Raw genomic sequence first — 17490 nt, 5'->3', positions numbered from 1 at the left:
GCTCTACTCCTTTCAGCTGTTTTCCTGTAAAGTTACTATTACTGCGAAGAACAACAGGCTAGGTACTCTGGACATAATAGGGTTTATTGGCCAGAGTATGTCATAAACTCAGTTCACAATTCAGATAACAACTTAGTTGTTTCACAAGAACACATTGTCTGACAGATTTAGTTGTCAGACTCTTCTCTTTTCTTAATTCAACATTGTTAGACCTGTATAGACAACAATCATGGAACTTCACAAGGGAAGAGCTCCACAGTGCGACTCACAGCACTGCAGACTCTGAGCGTGCTACTTGCAATGATAGAAATTCATCAAAAGGTGTCTTTCACTGCCACTTGATGCCTTAGGAGCACCTCAAACAGAAAAATCCAATCCCAAGAAACCCAGAAGTATCTCAGTACCTTAACTAACAATAATAGTGCTGCTTTAAATTTAGCTGAACATTTATGAATGATTACTCAATTCTGCTTACTGCTAAGGGTACAGGTGTTCCATAAAACCCCTAAAATAGTAACCAACATATCTGTTGTACCCGTACAGTGTGCTATGATGACATCAACACAGGCTAATAAACATGATGCCACACAATTGCCATCATTCCGCACATTCCTCAGTGTGCAGTGTTGAGGAACTTCAGTATGTGGGGGTTGAGTGTTGGAGAAAATACTACCCGACATTCAGAATTGCCCATCACTAACAAAATTACATCCTCAGTGATGTAAAAGTGATTTAAAGCCTGTGCCATGAGGAACAATTGGTGCACCATTCTGACTCTGTGTCCTTAGGTGCTCAGGTCAATCCCGACATACAGAAGACAACATCCTGTGGAGTAGTGGATCATGGCCCATTTCTTCTGCTATTTCATGCACTATAATTAGGAATTAATCAAGGATATGTTGCTGATTTGGGTCTAAGGTAAAACACAGTAGTTTATGCATGTCAAACTCCGTATCTGGGCCATATGGCAAGCAGGAAAGTGAGTCAGTGTTTGAGTGTTCTCATAGGTATGGTTATTTAGGAACAACATCCCACCATTGCAGTTGCTGCGCTATCTTATCAGGAAGTTTCAAATGACCAGACGACAAAATCAGAGAGCTGTGATTGACAATCTGGTGGAACCCATAGAGGTGCATTTCAAACTTCCTAACATCATATATAATAGCCAACATCACTTTCTCAGTTTGCAAATAATTCCTCGGTGCCACATTTAACATTTTAGATGGAAATACAGTGGGCTTTTCCATGTGGTTGGTGCACCTGTGGGACAGCATGCTACCAGTGCAACAATCAAGCACATCAGTGGCCAGCATCAAACATTTGCCGGGATTAAACATCACTAAACACAGAGCCCACCTAAGGCTCTTTCAAGTTGCAGGAAAATATTCTGGCCCACATCTGATCGCATAAATTTAACTCCTTTTTTATGCAATCGATTAAGTCGGTGTAAAGTCTGGGTACTTTTGGAATAAACTTTGCATAATAATTTATTTTACTGAGAATGACTGTTGTTCTTTGTTGCTTATAGGAGGTGATAAGCTAGTGATTGCGTCCACATAATTCTTTGTGGGCATTGTAATGATTCATGTAGAATGTTACTTAATTTAAGTTTCTTCTGCCTGGTCCATTTATGAATGAATGTGAAATTTTTATGCTTCACAAAATTTATTGACATTAATTGACATCCGCACTGCACACTCGTCATGTAAACAAAACACGGACAGACTTCACTGAACTCTTTGACTTCCAAAAGTAGCTTAAAAACTGACTTGTCACAGCATTGCTGCATCCCATTATTAGAATTTTAACAATAGCTTCCAAAATAAAGCATTATTAACTTTGTACAATTTTGATGTTACAATTAAAATTTGCAAAACGTAAAGAAACGGATGTTACAGCTGAATAAGGTATAAAATACAATGTTCAATGGCAATCTTTTATGATAATATCTTTAGTTTTCCATAAGAAAATCATTCTGAACTTTATTACAACAATGTCTTGTATTATTTTAGTTGCGTAATTAATTACAGTTAGGATTTGGTTACTAACACGTAATGGTAGTACAGAGCTCATGCTTTATCTGATTAAATACATAGAATGCACAAATAAGGCCTCAAATTCTGCAAATTGGAAGACTGTGAGACGTAAACAATTGGAGAGTTAATTAGAAATGTAATTACAAAGAATATTAATTACAAGGGAAGACATTAAAAAAAAAAAAAATGAAAATACATCGCTTGGTAATAACTTTTAAGCTGTTTCTCAAGATAGTGTGGTCTTCTGTTACTGGATTTTTAGATTATCATTTTGCTAATTAGAAGCATTGATTTTTCATGCTAACATCTCTGCAGTCTCCAGTTATTTATTGCTGAGGACTTACTACTTCAATTTCTTAATTAGTTACTTAATTTAGTATATGTACATGATTTTATCAATGACAGAAATCCACCGATAATTACGATAACACTCGTCCTTCCAGAACATTCAACACGCCTTCACAGTGAATGTCAAGTTTTTTATCAAATAGGACAGAATTATATGTATCACACACACAAGGTCTTAGGAAGCACTGAATTGTCTGATAACTATCAGGATGCATATATTAAAAACAGGTGGTATCGGACATTTCATACGAGTCCTCCTGGGGTAGGCTGTATCGTTATAACCCCCCCACCAGCCACTCTTAAAAGTATTACTTGTATGAATGGCTGCTAAATAGGTATAAGCAATCCAAAAAATCAAAAAAGTTTTCTTTTCTTAGCTGTCACTCCAGTGACTGGTTCACATTGCACATCTTAATGAATTGACAGCTCATAATCATCAGTCCTTTTGCGCTGTCCGTCTTGTGTCTGCAACCCCTCTTTTTCTGGCAGTAACTCTACAATAGCACAGTCTACTATTAGTTTCACAGTTTTTTTAATTTTCCCTTCCAGGTCAGGTAAGAATCTTGGATACAGTTCTCTCTGTAGGAACAGGGATGAACTCATTACTCAAGGTACTTGTGTAGGTTACAATTAAGGTCACATCAGGTATGAATATATCAAAAGCATTCACATATTACCCTGTACTATTAGCATATTTTCAAACAAAACCACACAAAATTAAGCATCTCTAAACTGTAAAGATTTAGCTATTTACAGATTAAAGTCAGTGAACCAAAAATGAATTATATATGTATCTTTTCTTTTTGATTAATATTTCACTATATTCCACTATACAGTATATTGGACCCCTCAGATCTCATCCAACTCTTTATCGTATCAAACTAACTCACAGACTGCTCATCATCACACAATCTTGTAATAACAAGCTTTTCACAAAATGTCTTTTGTCACAGTGCAACTTGTCCATTTAATAACACATGTACAACTTTACCATTGTCCATTTGTTCATCTCATTAGCAAATTCATAAAATCATGGCCATGCTGGCAATTCTCAAAGAAGCATCCACAAATCAAATACATGCTCTATAGGGTATAACTACAATAATTGGTCAATCTCTGTTGTAGGAAAGTCAAATTCAGTACACAGTTTACATTTTCAAATTATTTCTCAAATAATGTCACTCAATAATGGTATTACATACAGAAAACTTATACTACAGAGATGGATAGTTATTTTCAGTAAGAGATAACTTCATTGCAGGTTTATACATGAGTAAAAGATGTAGCATACGAAAACGAAAAGAAGAAAAATAGAATGCTACATATCTCAGAGACCTAGTGCTCACCATGCACTTGACACGAAGATGTGTCCTCCTGAGGGCTTTTACATCATCATATTTTTTCTTCGTGTTTGACACTTGCTTATAGGGTTTCAGTTCAGTTATGTTACATAGACCAAATAACCTTCCAGTCTTTGGCTACACTAACCTGTAGGCATTTGGGTGTGACGTAGACTGAATTTTGAATGGACCAATATAGATGTCAAAGAATTTCTTTAATCCATTACTTGTAGCCTTGGATTTTTCATGTGTTTTCACCAGGACCAGATTATTGATTTTAAAATTTGTAGGTTTAAACTTCTTATCATGTTTGTTTTTTCTCTGTTTCCCCTGTTTTTCCATTACTTTCTTGACTATTTCTTCTCTTTCCTGTGGACTCATAGCTTTACAAGCTGGGAATTCAATTAAGTCTTTGATCAGATTTGCTGGTTTCTCATGATACATTATTTCATATGGGCAGATTCCAGTAGACGAATGTTGTAAGCTGTTCAGTATGTCTTCAAAGCTGTCTATGTATTCTATCCACCTTACATGATTTTTGTTGCAATAAGTTCTAAATAATCTCCCTATTTCTCTCATGTAATGTTCAGCCAGACTGCTTGGTGGGTGATAAGCAGATATCAGAATATGGTTTATGTTCTCATCCTCAACAAATGTTTTCCAAAGTTTAGAAGTAAATTGTGCTCCATTGTCAGAAAGTATGCTCTTCAGTTTTCCTACCTTTGTGAAATAGTCTCTTCCAATTTTCAAAATGATGTTCTTACTTGTTGCTTTCTTCAACAGATATAGTGTAATGAATTTTGGAAAAAGATTCGTCATGACAAATATATAACAAAATCCTCCTTTAACCTTAGGCAATGATCCATATAGATCAACTGCTACAAGTTGTAGTTGTTCTTTTGGCAAGATGTTTAGCATTTATCCTTTGCAGGTTTGATTAGTAAGAACCTTCAACATCGCAGCGCGTCAGCAATCGTTGGTTAATGTATTGTTGTTGTTGTTGTTGTTGTTGTTGTTGTGGTCTTCAGTCCTGAGACTGGTTTGATGCAGCTCTCCATGCTACTCTATCCTGTGCAAGCTTCTTCATCTCCCAGTACCTACTGCAACCTACATCCTTCTGAATCTGCTTAGTGTATTGATCTCTTGGTCTCCCTGTACGATTTTTACCCTCCTCGCTGCCCTCCAATGCTAAATTTGTGATCCCTTGATGCCTCAAAACATGTCCTACCAACCGATCCCATCTTCTAGTCAAGTTGTGCCACAAACTTCTCTTCTCCCCAATCCTATTCAGTACCTCCTCATTAGTTACGTGATCTACCCACCTTATCTTCCGCATTCTTCTGTAGCACCACATTTCGAAAGCTTCTGTTCTCTTCTTGTCCAAACTGGTTATCGTCCATGTTTCACTTCCATACATGGCTACACTCCATACAAATACTTTCAGAAACGACTTCCTGACACTTAAATCTATACTCGATGTTAACAAATTTCTCTTCTTCAGAAACAATTTCCTTGCCATTGCCAGTGTACATTTTATATCCGCTCTACTTCGACCATCATCAGTTATTTTACTCCCTAAATAGCAGAACTCCTTTACTACTTTAAGTGTCTCATTTCCTAATCTAATCCCCTCAGCATCACCCGATTTAATTTGACTACATTCCATTATCCTCGTTTTGCTTTTGTTGATGTTCATCTTATATCCTCCTTTCAAGACACTGTCCATTCCGTTCAACTGCTCTTCCAAGTCCTTTGCTGTCTCTGACAGAATTACAATGTCATCGGCAAACCTCAAAGTTTTTATTTCTTCTCAATGAATTTTAACACCTACTCCGAATTTTTCTTTTGTTTCCTTTACTGCTTGCTCAATATACAGATTGAATAACATCGGGGAGAGGCTACAACCCTGTCTCACTCCTTTCCCAACCACTGCTTCCCTATCATGCCCCTCGACTCTTATAACTGCCATCTGGTTTCTGTACAAATTGTAAATAGCCTTTCGCTTCCTGTATTTTACCCCTTCAGAATTTGAAAGAGAGTATTCCAGTCAACGTTGTCAAAAGCTTTCTCTAAGTCTACAAATGCTAGAAACGTAGGTTTGCCTTTTCTTAATCTTTCTTCTAAGATAAGTCGTAGGGTCAGTATTGCCTCACGTGTTCCAACATTTCTGCGGAATCCAAACTGATCTTCCCCGAGGTCAGCTTCTACCAGTTTTTCCATTCATCTGTAAAGAATTCGCGTTAGTATTTTGCAGCTGTGACTTATTAAACTGATAGTTCGGTAATTTTCACATCTGTCAACACCTGCTTTCTTTGGGATTGGAATTATAATATTCTTCTTGAAGTCTGTGGGTATTTCGCCTGTCTCATACATCTTGCTCACCAGATGGTAGAGTTTTGTCATGACTGGCTCTCCCAAGGCCATCAATAGTTCTAATGGAATGTTGTCTACTCCCGGGGCCTTGTTTCGACTCAGGTCTTTCAGTGCTCTGTCAAACTCTTCACGCAGTATCGTATCTCCCATTTCATTTTCATCTACATCCTCTTCCATTTCCATAATATTGTCCTCAAGTACATCGCCCTTGTATAAACCCTCTATATACTCCTTCCACCTTTCTGCCTTCCCTTCTTTGCTTAGAACTGGGTTTCCATCTGAGCTCTTGATATTCATACAAGTGGTTCTTTTCTCTCCAAAGGTCTCTTTAATTTTCCTGTAGGCAGTATCTATCTTACCCCTAGTGAGACAAGCCTCTACATCCTTACATTTGTCCTCTAGCCATCCCTGCTTAGCCATTTTGCACTTCCTGTCGATCTCATTTTTGAGACGTTTGTATTTCTTTTTGCCTGCTTCATTTACTGCATTTTTATATTTTCTCCTTTCATAAATTAAATTCAACATTTCTTCTGTTACCCAAGGATTTCTATTAGCCCTCGTCTTTTTACCTACTTGATCCTCTTCTGCCTTCACTACTTCATCCCTCAGAGCTACCCATTCTTCTTCTACTGTATTTCTTTCCCCCATTCCTGTCAATTGTTCGCTTATGCTCTCCCTGAAACTCTCTACAACCTCTGGTTCTTTCAGTTTATCCAGGTCCCATCTCCTTAAATTCCCGCCTTTTTGCAGTTTCTTCAGTTTCAATCTGCAGTTCATAACCAATAGATTGTGGTCAGAATCCACATCTGCCCCTGGAAATGTCTTACAATTTAAAACCTGGTTCCTAAATCTCTGTCTTACCATTATGTAATCTATCTGATACCTTTTAGCATCTCCAGGATTCTTCCAGGTATACAACCTTCTTTAATGTATTAAAAAACTAAAAACCCGTCTCGATTGCGAAAAAAGCACCTAGTGTTAACCTAGGTTTTGGCTTAGATAACTACACCTTCTTCAGAACAACAATAAAACACACAAGTGCGTAAGAAGACCATTGTCAATGATTAAAAGAACACCATAGCTATACATTTATAAACAAAAAAGAAAAAAAAAGGAAAACACATACAGTACATATGTACAAAGTCAAAACCACTACTTAACTTGATGGTGTACACTCCACCTCACACTGGTCTATGTTTGATGGGCCATGACCCGCCATAAACCTTCAACATCGCAGAGCGTCAACAATCGTTGGTTAATATATTAAAAAACTAAAAACCCACCTCGATTGCGAAAAAAGCACCTAGTGTTAACCTACAAATTTGCAGCTGCAGTTTATGGCGGGAACATAGACCGGTGTGAGGTGGGGCGTACACCATCAAGTTAAGTAGTGGTTTTGACTTAGTACATATGTACTGCATGTGTTTTCCTTTTTTTCGTTTATAAATGTAGAGCTATGGTGTTCTTTTAATTATTGACAAAGGTCTTCTTAGGCACTTGTGTGTTTTATTGTTGTTCTGAAGAAGGTGGAGTTATCAACGCCGAAACCTAGGTTAACACTAGGTGCTTTTTTCGCAATCGAGGCGGGTTTTTAGTTTTTTAATATATCTGATTACTAACTTTTACCCTCTGGCACCTGTCACATATAGATAATTGCTTTCTCACTCTCCTGGCAATATTGTAAAAATATACATTTTCTTGAATCTTGTGGATACATTTCAGTGTCCTACAATGTCCGAAACTCTCGTGTACATACTTTATTTTATATACTTTGCTGTATAGTTGAACTGCAGGAGGAATAGTGCCCACCTGGTTATCCTGCTGTGATGCAAAGTACACTCTTGTATATAGATCAAAGACTTATATGGTCTGTGTGTACTACTACTGCTGCTGCTGCTGCTGCTGCTTGATGTCCTGATAAGTAATTCTTGAACTTGGTGAAAGCCCAAAAGACCGCTAACAATTCCTTTTCAGTGACAGTATATAACGTCTCATGTTTTTGCAAAGTTCCACTGGCAAAAGCTATTGATCTATGCTCCGTCACACCATCTACAACCTTTTCTTGGAATAAGTGAGCTCCCAGTCTGTAGTCACTGCTGTCAGTCATAATGCAAAATGGCTCTGTAAGATCAGCTCTGTATAACATTTTACTATTGCACATCTGTTTCTTGATGTTGTTGAATGCTTCCTGACAATCCTTGTCCCATACCCAAATGGTGTTCTTCAACAAGTTGTTCATCAAACAAGGTGCATTTAAAGTTTGATTGCTGACAAACTTCCGGTAGTAGCCACAAATTCCATAGAATGATTTAAGTTGTTCCTTAGCCTTGGGCGCAGGGAATTTTGCAATGGCTTCAAGTTTTTCTTCATCAGGCAAGATTACTTCTTCTGAAATTGTACGGTCTAAAAATTTGAGCTGTTTAACTCCGAATTTTGCAGTTCTCTAGTTTTAATGACATCCCTCCCTGTCTCAATCTGTAACACACTTCACCCAACAAACATATATGTTCTTCCCAACTCTTTCCTATTACAAGTATGTCATCAACATAAAGGACAATGTCTGCTTGTGTCTGTGTATGTGCGGATGGATGTGTGTGTGTGTGTGTGTGTGTGTGTGTGTGTGTGTGTGTGTGTGTGTGTGTGTGTGTGCGCGCGCGCGCGAGTGTATACCCCTTTTTTCCCCCTAAGGTAAGTCTTTCCGCTCCCGGGATTGGAATGATTCCTTACCCTCTCCCTTAAAACCCACTTCCTTTCGTCTTTCCCTCTCCTTCCCTCTTTCCTGATGAGGCGACAGTTTGTTGCGAAAGCTTGAGTTTCGTGTGTATGTTTGTGTGTCTATCGACCTGCCAGCACTTTCGTTCGGTAAGTCACATCATCTGTGTTTTTAGATATATTTTTCCCACGTGGAATGTTTCCCTATATATATATAAAATTTGCCCGGGAGCGGAAAGACTTACCTTAGGGGGAAAGAAGGGGGATACACTCGCGCGCACACACACATATCCATCCGCGCATACCATTCATATATATATATATATAATATGAATTAATGAGGGAAACATTCCACGTGGGAAAAATATATCTAAAAACAAAGATGATGTGACTTACCAAACGAAAGCGCTGGCACGCCGATAGACACACAAACAAACACAAACACAAACATACACACAAAATTCAAGCTTTCGCAACAAACTGTTGCCTCATCAGGAAAGAGGGAAAGACGAAAGGATGTGGGTTTTAAGGGAGAGGGTAAGGAGTCATTCCAATCCCGGGAGCGGAAAGAATTACCTTAGGGGGAAAAAAGGACAGGTATACACTCGCTCGCGCGCGCGCACACACACACACAGACACAAGCATTTTTTTTTTTTTTTTTTTTTTTTTCCCCCCCTATCGACGTGCCGGCGCTTTTGTTTGGTAAGTCACATCATCTTTGTTTACACACACACACACACACACACACACACACACGTACAAGGCCTTAGGAAGCACTGAATTGTCTGATAAGTATCCAGGGGCATATATAAAAAAAGATGGTATCGGACATTTCATATGAGTCCTATGGGATGCTGTACTGTTATAGTGTGAGACCTTCTTTGCTTAACATATCTCCCAGGTGCTTGATACTGGGCTCAAAGAATCTACGTTTGTCTATTTGACGATGCAGACTGTGGCCTGGAGCTGCTCCAAGACCATTTGTAGGTTGCACAGGTGCTGCTCCCATGTGACACCAGTAATTAGCAATTCATCTAAATAGCTAACACAGTTGGGGGGATGCATCGGATGAGTTGCTCAAGGTATCTCTGAAATCTCATGGGAGCACTTGTGACCCCATATGGCAACGTGTTATAACAATACATGCCGAATGGCATATTAATCAGTAAAAACTGCTTCATCTGATCATCTACACTCAATTGAAAATAGGCGTCAGTGAGATCTATCTTTGAAAAAGATGACTCCCAGCCACGTTTGCCCCCAATTCCTCCAGTCAAGGAATTGTGTACAGGTCAACCAGTTACGATGCTATTATTATTATTATTATTATTATTATTATTACTTGAACTATAGGCGTATTTAAGCTATATTGCCATCATCAGGTTTTGTTTTCAAGTCCTGACTTCCATGCAATATCGTTGATTCTATTGCTGTGTGTTTGTTTACTGGCTATATTCTTTTGTTGTTACTTTCAAACTAATCAGTTGTGTGTTTTTTCAGTATGTTCTCACACTTCATTAATAATGGTCAGGACTAAACTTAATTCAAGGTGGAAATTATGTCAGATGAGCAGCAATATTGTAGTAACCATATTGCATTAGTCGACATAAGTTTTCTGGGTTTGGTACTGCGTCATAATGTAAAAACTATTGCTGCTATAGAAAAGCCAACTTTTCGGCCACGATTGCAGCGGTCTTCTTCTGGATCTAATGGCCGAAACGTTGGCTTTTCTATAGCAGCAGTAGTTTTTACATTATGACGTGGTACCAAACCCAGAAAACTTTTATTTCGACTGACTGTGGCCGAGGAAGCCTACGCAATTACATATTGCATTATTTTAGTTAACCATAAAATATTGCTGATCGTCGGATATAACAGCTGTCATGAAGTTTCAACTCAAAATTAAGTTTATTCTGACCATTATTAGTGAAGTGTCAGACTATACAGGAACACAAAACTGATTACTGTGGAAGTAACAATGAATGAATATAGTCAGTAAACAAATAGACGACTACAGAATCAACTATATTATGCGGAAGTCAGGACTTGAAAACATAATGTGGTGATAGCTATACAGCTGAAATAGATCTATATTTCAAATGAAGAAATAACACTAATAGTAGCATAACTGGTTATGCAAAATCTATTATGTCCTTGAAAGACATTTATTACAAAAAGATCGATTTGTTTCAGCATTAACAGTAGGCTTAGTCACCACAAATTTAATTTATCCATTTGGTTTCTTAACCACGACCATGGGCATTGCCCACTGGCTGGATGATACTAGGGACGTAACTCCCATACTCTGCAACATATCTAGATCTGTTTTAAATCGCTTGCATATGGTGCAAGACCAGATAGACTGTAGAAAATTAAGGCATAACATGTCAAGTTCTGAGAGTGGTATCGCAGTTGAAACTAGACTCACCAGGTCCTCAGTTTTAGAAACTGCAGCTCTCGTTACAACTTTTCAATCATATTGCGTGGACAGAACATCGTTTATGATCTCTTGTAATGGCTACAATGCAGAGACAGGGGGAACAAACAATTGGTACCTGAGGCTGATGCCACTGGAGTTAAAAAAGTGATTGGCTAACCAAAAAAAGTCGAGAGCATATCAAATTCGTCTTAAGCGTAGACAAGAGTCCAGAGAGCAATCGAAACCACAACATGGAACTCTCAGTGATGCTTCAAAGACCAGCAAGTGACTGACTGGCAAGTGCCAGGATGTGGTATTTACAGGGAGTCTCATGTCAGAGGATGGCTCCAGCTCCACATGACATGCTTGTTGTGGCAGCACCTCGTGGGAGCAAGCTGTGGCTTCAGTACGTAGCCCAAGTATCTCTGACCTGTCCTCCTTATCTATACTCAAGCTGGGCGTGGAATCCAAATCACTGATGGATACTAAGCAGGGATTCTGAAATGAGATGGAAGTCTGCATGAAAGCTCATGATTACAAAACAAGGAGTAGCTGTTGATTTGTTTTTAGTAGAAAGTGCTGTTGAAATGAAAACTGACATTTTAATGAAAGCTGCTTATTCTAGTATGCGTATTCTGAGCTGTTGTAACATTGGGAAAAGAAGTGTCAAGGTGGTGAGAATTGAACGTTTTAATTATGTGACAAACAAAGAGAGGCACGTGTTTCGTCAACACCAGTAAATTTATTCAAGAAATGGACTGACTCAACAGAATCAATGCATTACTTGTAAACAAATTGCTTACAAACTTCATAACTTGCAAGCATTATGCTATTGCTTCTCGTGGCCAACAAAAGGTTTCTTGTTAGTTATTTGGGTGATTATTCTGAAATAAAAGCTCACGGACTCAACATTTGTCAGTAGATTCTGTTTCTGTGTGATGAAACTTTCTTTGAAACATTAATTTATTGAGCATTTTTGTTGAAAAAGGTCTATAATTACGGAAGGCATTCTAAGTAAACTATCAGTGTTTTGTTTATTAAATGATTCCCATCCAGTGAGTCATGATACTCATGGATATGTTATATACTTACCACACAATATCTTTGCTAGTGATACAAGTGATATACACTCCTGGAAATGGAAAAAAGAACACATTGACACCGGTGTGTCAGACCCACCATACTTGCTCCGGACACTGCAAGAGGGCTGTACAAGCAATGATCACACGCACGGCACAGCGGACACACCAGGAACCGCGGTGTTGGCCGTCGAATGGCGCTAGCTGCGCAGCATTTGTGCACCGCCGCCGTCAGTGTCAGCCAGTTTGCCGTGGCATACGGAGCTCCATCGCAGTCTTTAACACTGGTAGCATGCCGCGACAGCGTGGACGTGAACCGTATGTGCAGTTGACGGACTTTGAGCGAGGGCGTATAGTGGGCATGCGGGAGGCCGGGTGGACGTACCGCCGAATTGCTCAACACGTGGGGCGTGAGGTCTCCACAGTACATCGATGTTGTCGCCAGTGGTCGGCGGAAGGTGCACGTGCCCGTCGACCTGGGACCGGACCGCAGCGACGCACGGATGCACGCCAAGACCGTAGGATCCTACGCAGTGCCGTAGGGGACTGCACCGCCACTTCCCAGCAAGTTAGGGACACTGTTACTCCTGGGGTATCGGCGAGGACCATTCGCAACCGTCTCCATGAAGCTGGGCTACGGTCCCGCACACCGTTAGGCCGTCTTCCGCTCACGCCCCAACATCGTGCAGCCCGCCTCCAGTGGTGTCGCGACAGGCGTGAATGGAGGGACGAATGGAGACGTGTCGTCTTCAGCGATGAGAGTCGCTTCTGCCTTGGTGCCAATGATGGTCGTATGCGTGTTTGGCGCCGTGCAGGTGAGCGCCACAATCAGGACTGCATACGACCGAGGCACACAGGGCCAACACCCGGCATCAAGGTGTGGGGAGCGATCTCCTACACTGGCCGTACACCACTGGTGATCGTCGAGGGGACACTGAATAGTTCACGGTACATCCAAACCGTCATCGAACCCATTGTTCTACCATTCCTAGACCGGCAAGGGAACTTGCTGTTCCAACAGGACAATGCACGTCCGCATGTATCCCGTGCCACCCAACGTGCTCTAGAAGGTGTAAGTCAACTACCCTGGCCAGCAAGATCTCCGGATCTGTCCCCCATTGAGCATGTTTGGGACTGGATGAAGCGTCGTCTCACGCGGTCTGCACGTCCAGCACGAACGCTGGTCCAACTGAGGCGCCAGGTGGAAATGGCATGGCAAGCCGTTCCACAGGACTACATCCAGCATCTCTACGATCGTCTCCATGGGAGAATAGCAGCCTGCATTGCTGCGAAAGGTGGATATACACTGTACTAGTGCCGACATTGTGCATGCTCTGTTGCCTGTGTCTATGTGCCTGTGGTTCTGTCAGTGTGATCATGTGATGTATCTGACCTCAGGAATGTGTCAATAAAGTTTCTCCTTCCTGGGACAATGAATTCACGGTGTTCTTATTTCAATTTCCAGGAGTGTATATCACTTGTGGTATCACAACTCTCACACGACTGCTACCACTGGTAGTTCCGACCAGTCGGAGCTGAAAAAGGCTTTGGTTGAAAGCTATAGTGTGTAACAGTCTTTTCATTGTGCCTATCTGCAACTCAACGGTCATCTTTATAGTGAGCAGCAGTCTATCCTATACTTTGTATATGTCTTGTCATTCATTCAAATTTAAATTTTCAGTGATTTAAAAATTGAAAAGGAAGGGGCAAGATATAAGGGGCGTTCAAACAGAAATGAGCCGAGCCTGGAATGCGCAAACTGGTGACAGGAGGGTAATTTCGTGGTGTTGTTCCAACCAGAGCTATACAGAGCTAACAGCAGCAGCATGCATCAATCGTCCAACGCTGCCAGTGGCATTGCAAACAGTGACATGGAAGGTGTCAACGGAAGAACAAAGAAGTGGTGTTCATTTTCTGACAACATAATGAGTGGGAGGAACGGACATTCATCGACGAATGTCAAGTGTACAGCAAACACTGCATGCGTGGCACAAGCGCTTCAGGGAAGTACGGGTGTCGTTAACCAATGAGGCACTGTCTGGAGCACCACACTTCATTACCGATGACATCGTTCAGTTAATTGATGCACTCATTACTCAGGACCACCGAGTGACTCTGAAAGCCATAGACACTGTGGTCAGATTGAGTGTTGGAAGTGTTCACACCATCATGAAGGAACAACTGCACATGGGCAAAGTGTGTGCCCAATGGGTGCCCCACGGTCTTCAACCACACCAGGAATCATGTCGAATGGCCCACTGTCTTACTCATCTGCAGCACTCTGCTCGGGAAGGGAATACATTCCGGGCACAAGTGGTGGCTGGAGATGTAGCAATGTGTCATCACTTCGAACTAGAATCAAAACAACAAAGTCTCCAGTGGAAGCATCTAGGGTCACCACCACCAAAAATAGCCAAGGCCATCCACACAAGTGCAGGAAAGGTTATGCTGATGTTCTTCTTTGATCAAGATGTCCCCCTTCTGATTCACTTCCTGCAGCACGGGGAACAGTGAATGCCCAGCGTTACTCACAAACCTTGACCACCCTTCACCAAGCGATCAAATCAAAACGACCAGATAATCTCACCCGTGGGGTTATTCAGCTCCATGACAATCCAAAGCCAACACAGTCGCAGCACTCCTGCAGAAATTTAAATTGGGGGGTTCTTAGCCACCTTCTGTATAGTCCAGACCTCTCTCCCTGTGATTACACCATTTTTTGGTCCCATTAAAAAGGCTCTGAGGGGGCAGACATTTCATCTCGGATGATGACGTCTAGCTGTGCATGTGGAACTGGTTAACACCGCAGCCCCAGAAATTTTATGACACAGCCATTCACCGCCTTGTGTCACAGTGTGACAAGTGTCTCACAGCCAGTGTCAATACTTCTGACGTACAGGTACTGGTTTCTGTAATTTTGTCTCCAGCTCGTTTCTTTTTGAATGCCCCTTATATTAGTAAAGTACCTCAGTGTTATTACTAAGGCTGCTTTTAGGTTAACTGTTAACATTAAATATGAAAATATTATCAAAGAACAATTTTATGTGTAAAGTTTCATATTCAGAACTACAGACTACTATTTTTGATTTGATTTCAGGAAATTTTGGAGCAGGTCACTGTTCTGAACCTTGATACTGGAGAGCGTGTCCCACTCAGCATTGCAGAAGACAAATTACCACAGTGTATAAATCCACTTTCCCTTCATATCATGAGGCTTACGTCAGAGTATGTGAGCAATTCAAGTCTTGAGAAGGAGAAGGAATCTGATGAGGAGAGTGTTGATAGCAAAAAGTCATCAATACCTCCAGAAGATGCAGATGTGAGTAAAATGCGTAAACGTACAGCACAGCTTAAAAAGTTTTTGGGCTCAAAAGTGAGAAAAACAATGGACAAGGCTAAGTCCATTGCACAGGAAGTGTCACATGCTCGCCACAAAGAAGATGTTATGGATATTGTTGATGAAGTTAACCCTGGTGAGCAATATATCAAGCTCAAAGCTTCTGGTAGTCATAAGGGTCCGTATGAATTTGATAGCCTTCAGCATGTTCAAGACCTAAGTGGTGAGCATGTGGGGCCTGTATGGTGTATGAAATTTTCCTCTTGTGGGCGCCTCCTTGCCACAGCAGGTCAAGATCGTGTACTAAGAATATGGGTTGTGCGTAGTGCATACACGTATTTCCAAGATATGCGTACAAAATATAATGCAGAGAAAGTATCACCTACTCCGTCTCAAGAGTCACTAGTTTCCCAGCATTCCTCAGAAGATCCAAATGCTGCATTTGCTGATATGAAAAATGAAGAAGTGAAGAGATGCCCATTCATGCCAAAACCATTTTGTACATACACTGGTCACACTTCAGATTTGCTTGATGTTTCATGGTCTAAGAATTACTTTGTACTGTCATCATCGATGGACAAGACTGTCAGGCTGTGGCACATTTCAAGAAAAGAATGCTTGGTGTGTTTTCAACATATTGATTTTGTTACTGCCATTGTGTTCCATCCTCGAGATGACCGTTACTTTCTAAGTGGATCTCTGGATGGTAAATTAAGATTGTGGAACATCCCTGATAAAAAAGTTGCTGTGTGGAATGAGCTTGATGGTCAAACAAAGCTAATTACTGCTGCGAATTTTTGTCAGAATGGGAAGTTCGCTGTTGTGGGTTCGTATGATGGGCGATGTATATTTTATACAACAGAACAGCTTAAGTACCACACACAGATTGATGTGCGCTCCACAAGAGGCAAAAATTCAAGAGGGAGAAAAATTAGTGGTATTGAACCAATGCCTGGAGAGGATAAAATACTTGTAACTTCAAATGACAGCCGTATTCGGCTCTACGACCTTAGGGACTTGAATCTATCTTGTAAATATAAAGGATACGTCAATGTTAGTAGCCAAATAAGAGCAAGCTTCAGTCATGATGGAAAATATATTGTTAGTGGCTCTGAGAACCAATGTATATATATCTGGAAGACTCATCATGATTATTCAAAATTTTCATCTGTTCGAAGGGATAGGAATGACTTTTGGGAAGGAATCAAAGCTCACAATGCTGTTGTGACATGTGCTATATTTGCTCCAAATCCTGACATCATAATTCGGCAGATAGAGGAACAAGAAGGAACATTAGCTAGTCAGAACCTTAAGGTTGAAGATCCTTTAGTAGAACAGCACACAAAGGGTTGTGGGGGCTATGTTTTAGTGAGTGCTGACTTCAGTGGTTGCATAAAAGTTTTCCTTAACAAGATGAAACCAAAACACAGTTCACTGCCTGCATCAGCTTTGGTTTAAGGAGGATGCAGCAAATTTGAAACTATTATATTTATGTGTTGGTGTTTGTCAGCGACTGTTAGAAACCTTTCTGTTGAGCTAAATGAAATCGCAACTAATTCCTGCTGTGACTTCTGCTACATAGAACTCATTAGAGAAATTGTAAACCAACAGTTTCATATTTCTCTGTGCCCATTTCTTTTCCTTGTGCAGTATTCATAACATTTCATTGAATCTAACTCTTACAAAATGATAGGAAATTGAAATTTTAAATTATTCTGAAATTATGGTGGGTAGTGTTTCATTCAATTTTTACATACAGTTTATGACTTTGTTTTGTAAAATACCTTTGGGGTATGATTTTCTTCTCTTTTGGTCTGTATTGTATAAAAATAGTATTAATCAATTT

At 40.4% G+C, this 17490-nt stretch overlaps 1 protein-coding gene across 1 annotated transcript in view; it reads left to right on the top strand.

The window, feature by feature from the left end:
* Nucleotides 1-17247, top strand: part of LOC124612502 (WD repeat-containing protein 44) — a 151838-nt gene extending 134591 nt beyond the window's left edge. Inside the window, exon 7 of the mRNA XM_047140747.1 lies at nucleotides 15405-17247. Within this exon, the coding sequence (XP_046996703.1) occupies nucleotides 15405-17102 (1698 nt within the window). The 3' untranslated portion in view covers nucleotides 17103-17247. The remainder of the gene's footprint in view (nucleotides 1-15404) is intronic.
* Nucleotides 17248-17490: the final 243 nt, after the last annotated feature.

This window comes from Schistocerca americana, chromosome 1, assembly GCF_021461395.2.
Source record: "Schistocerca americana isolate TAMUIC-IGC-003095 chromosome 1, iqSchAmer2.1, whole genome shotgun sequence".
Classification (NCBI taxonomy): Eukaryota; Metazoa; Arthropoda; class Insecta; order Orthoptera; family Acrididae; genus Schistocerca; species Schistocerca americana.
This window is presented reverse-complemented; position numbering and strand designations above follow the sequence as displayed.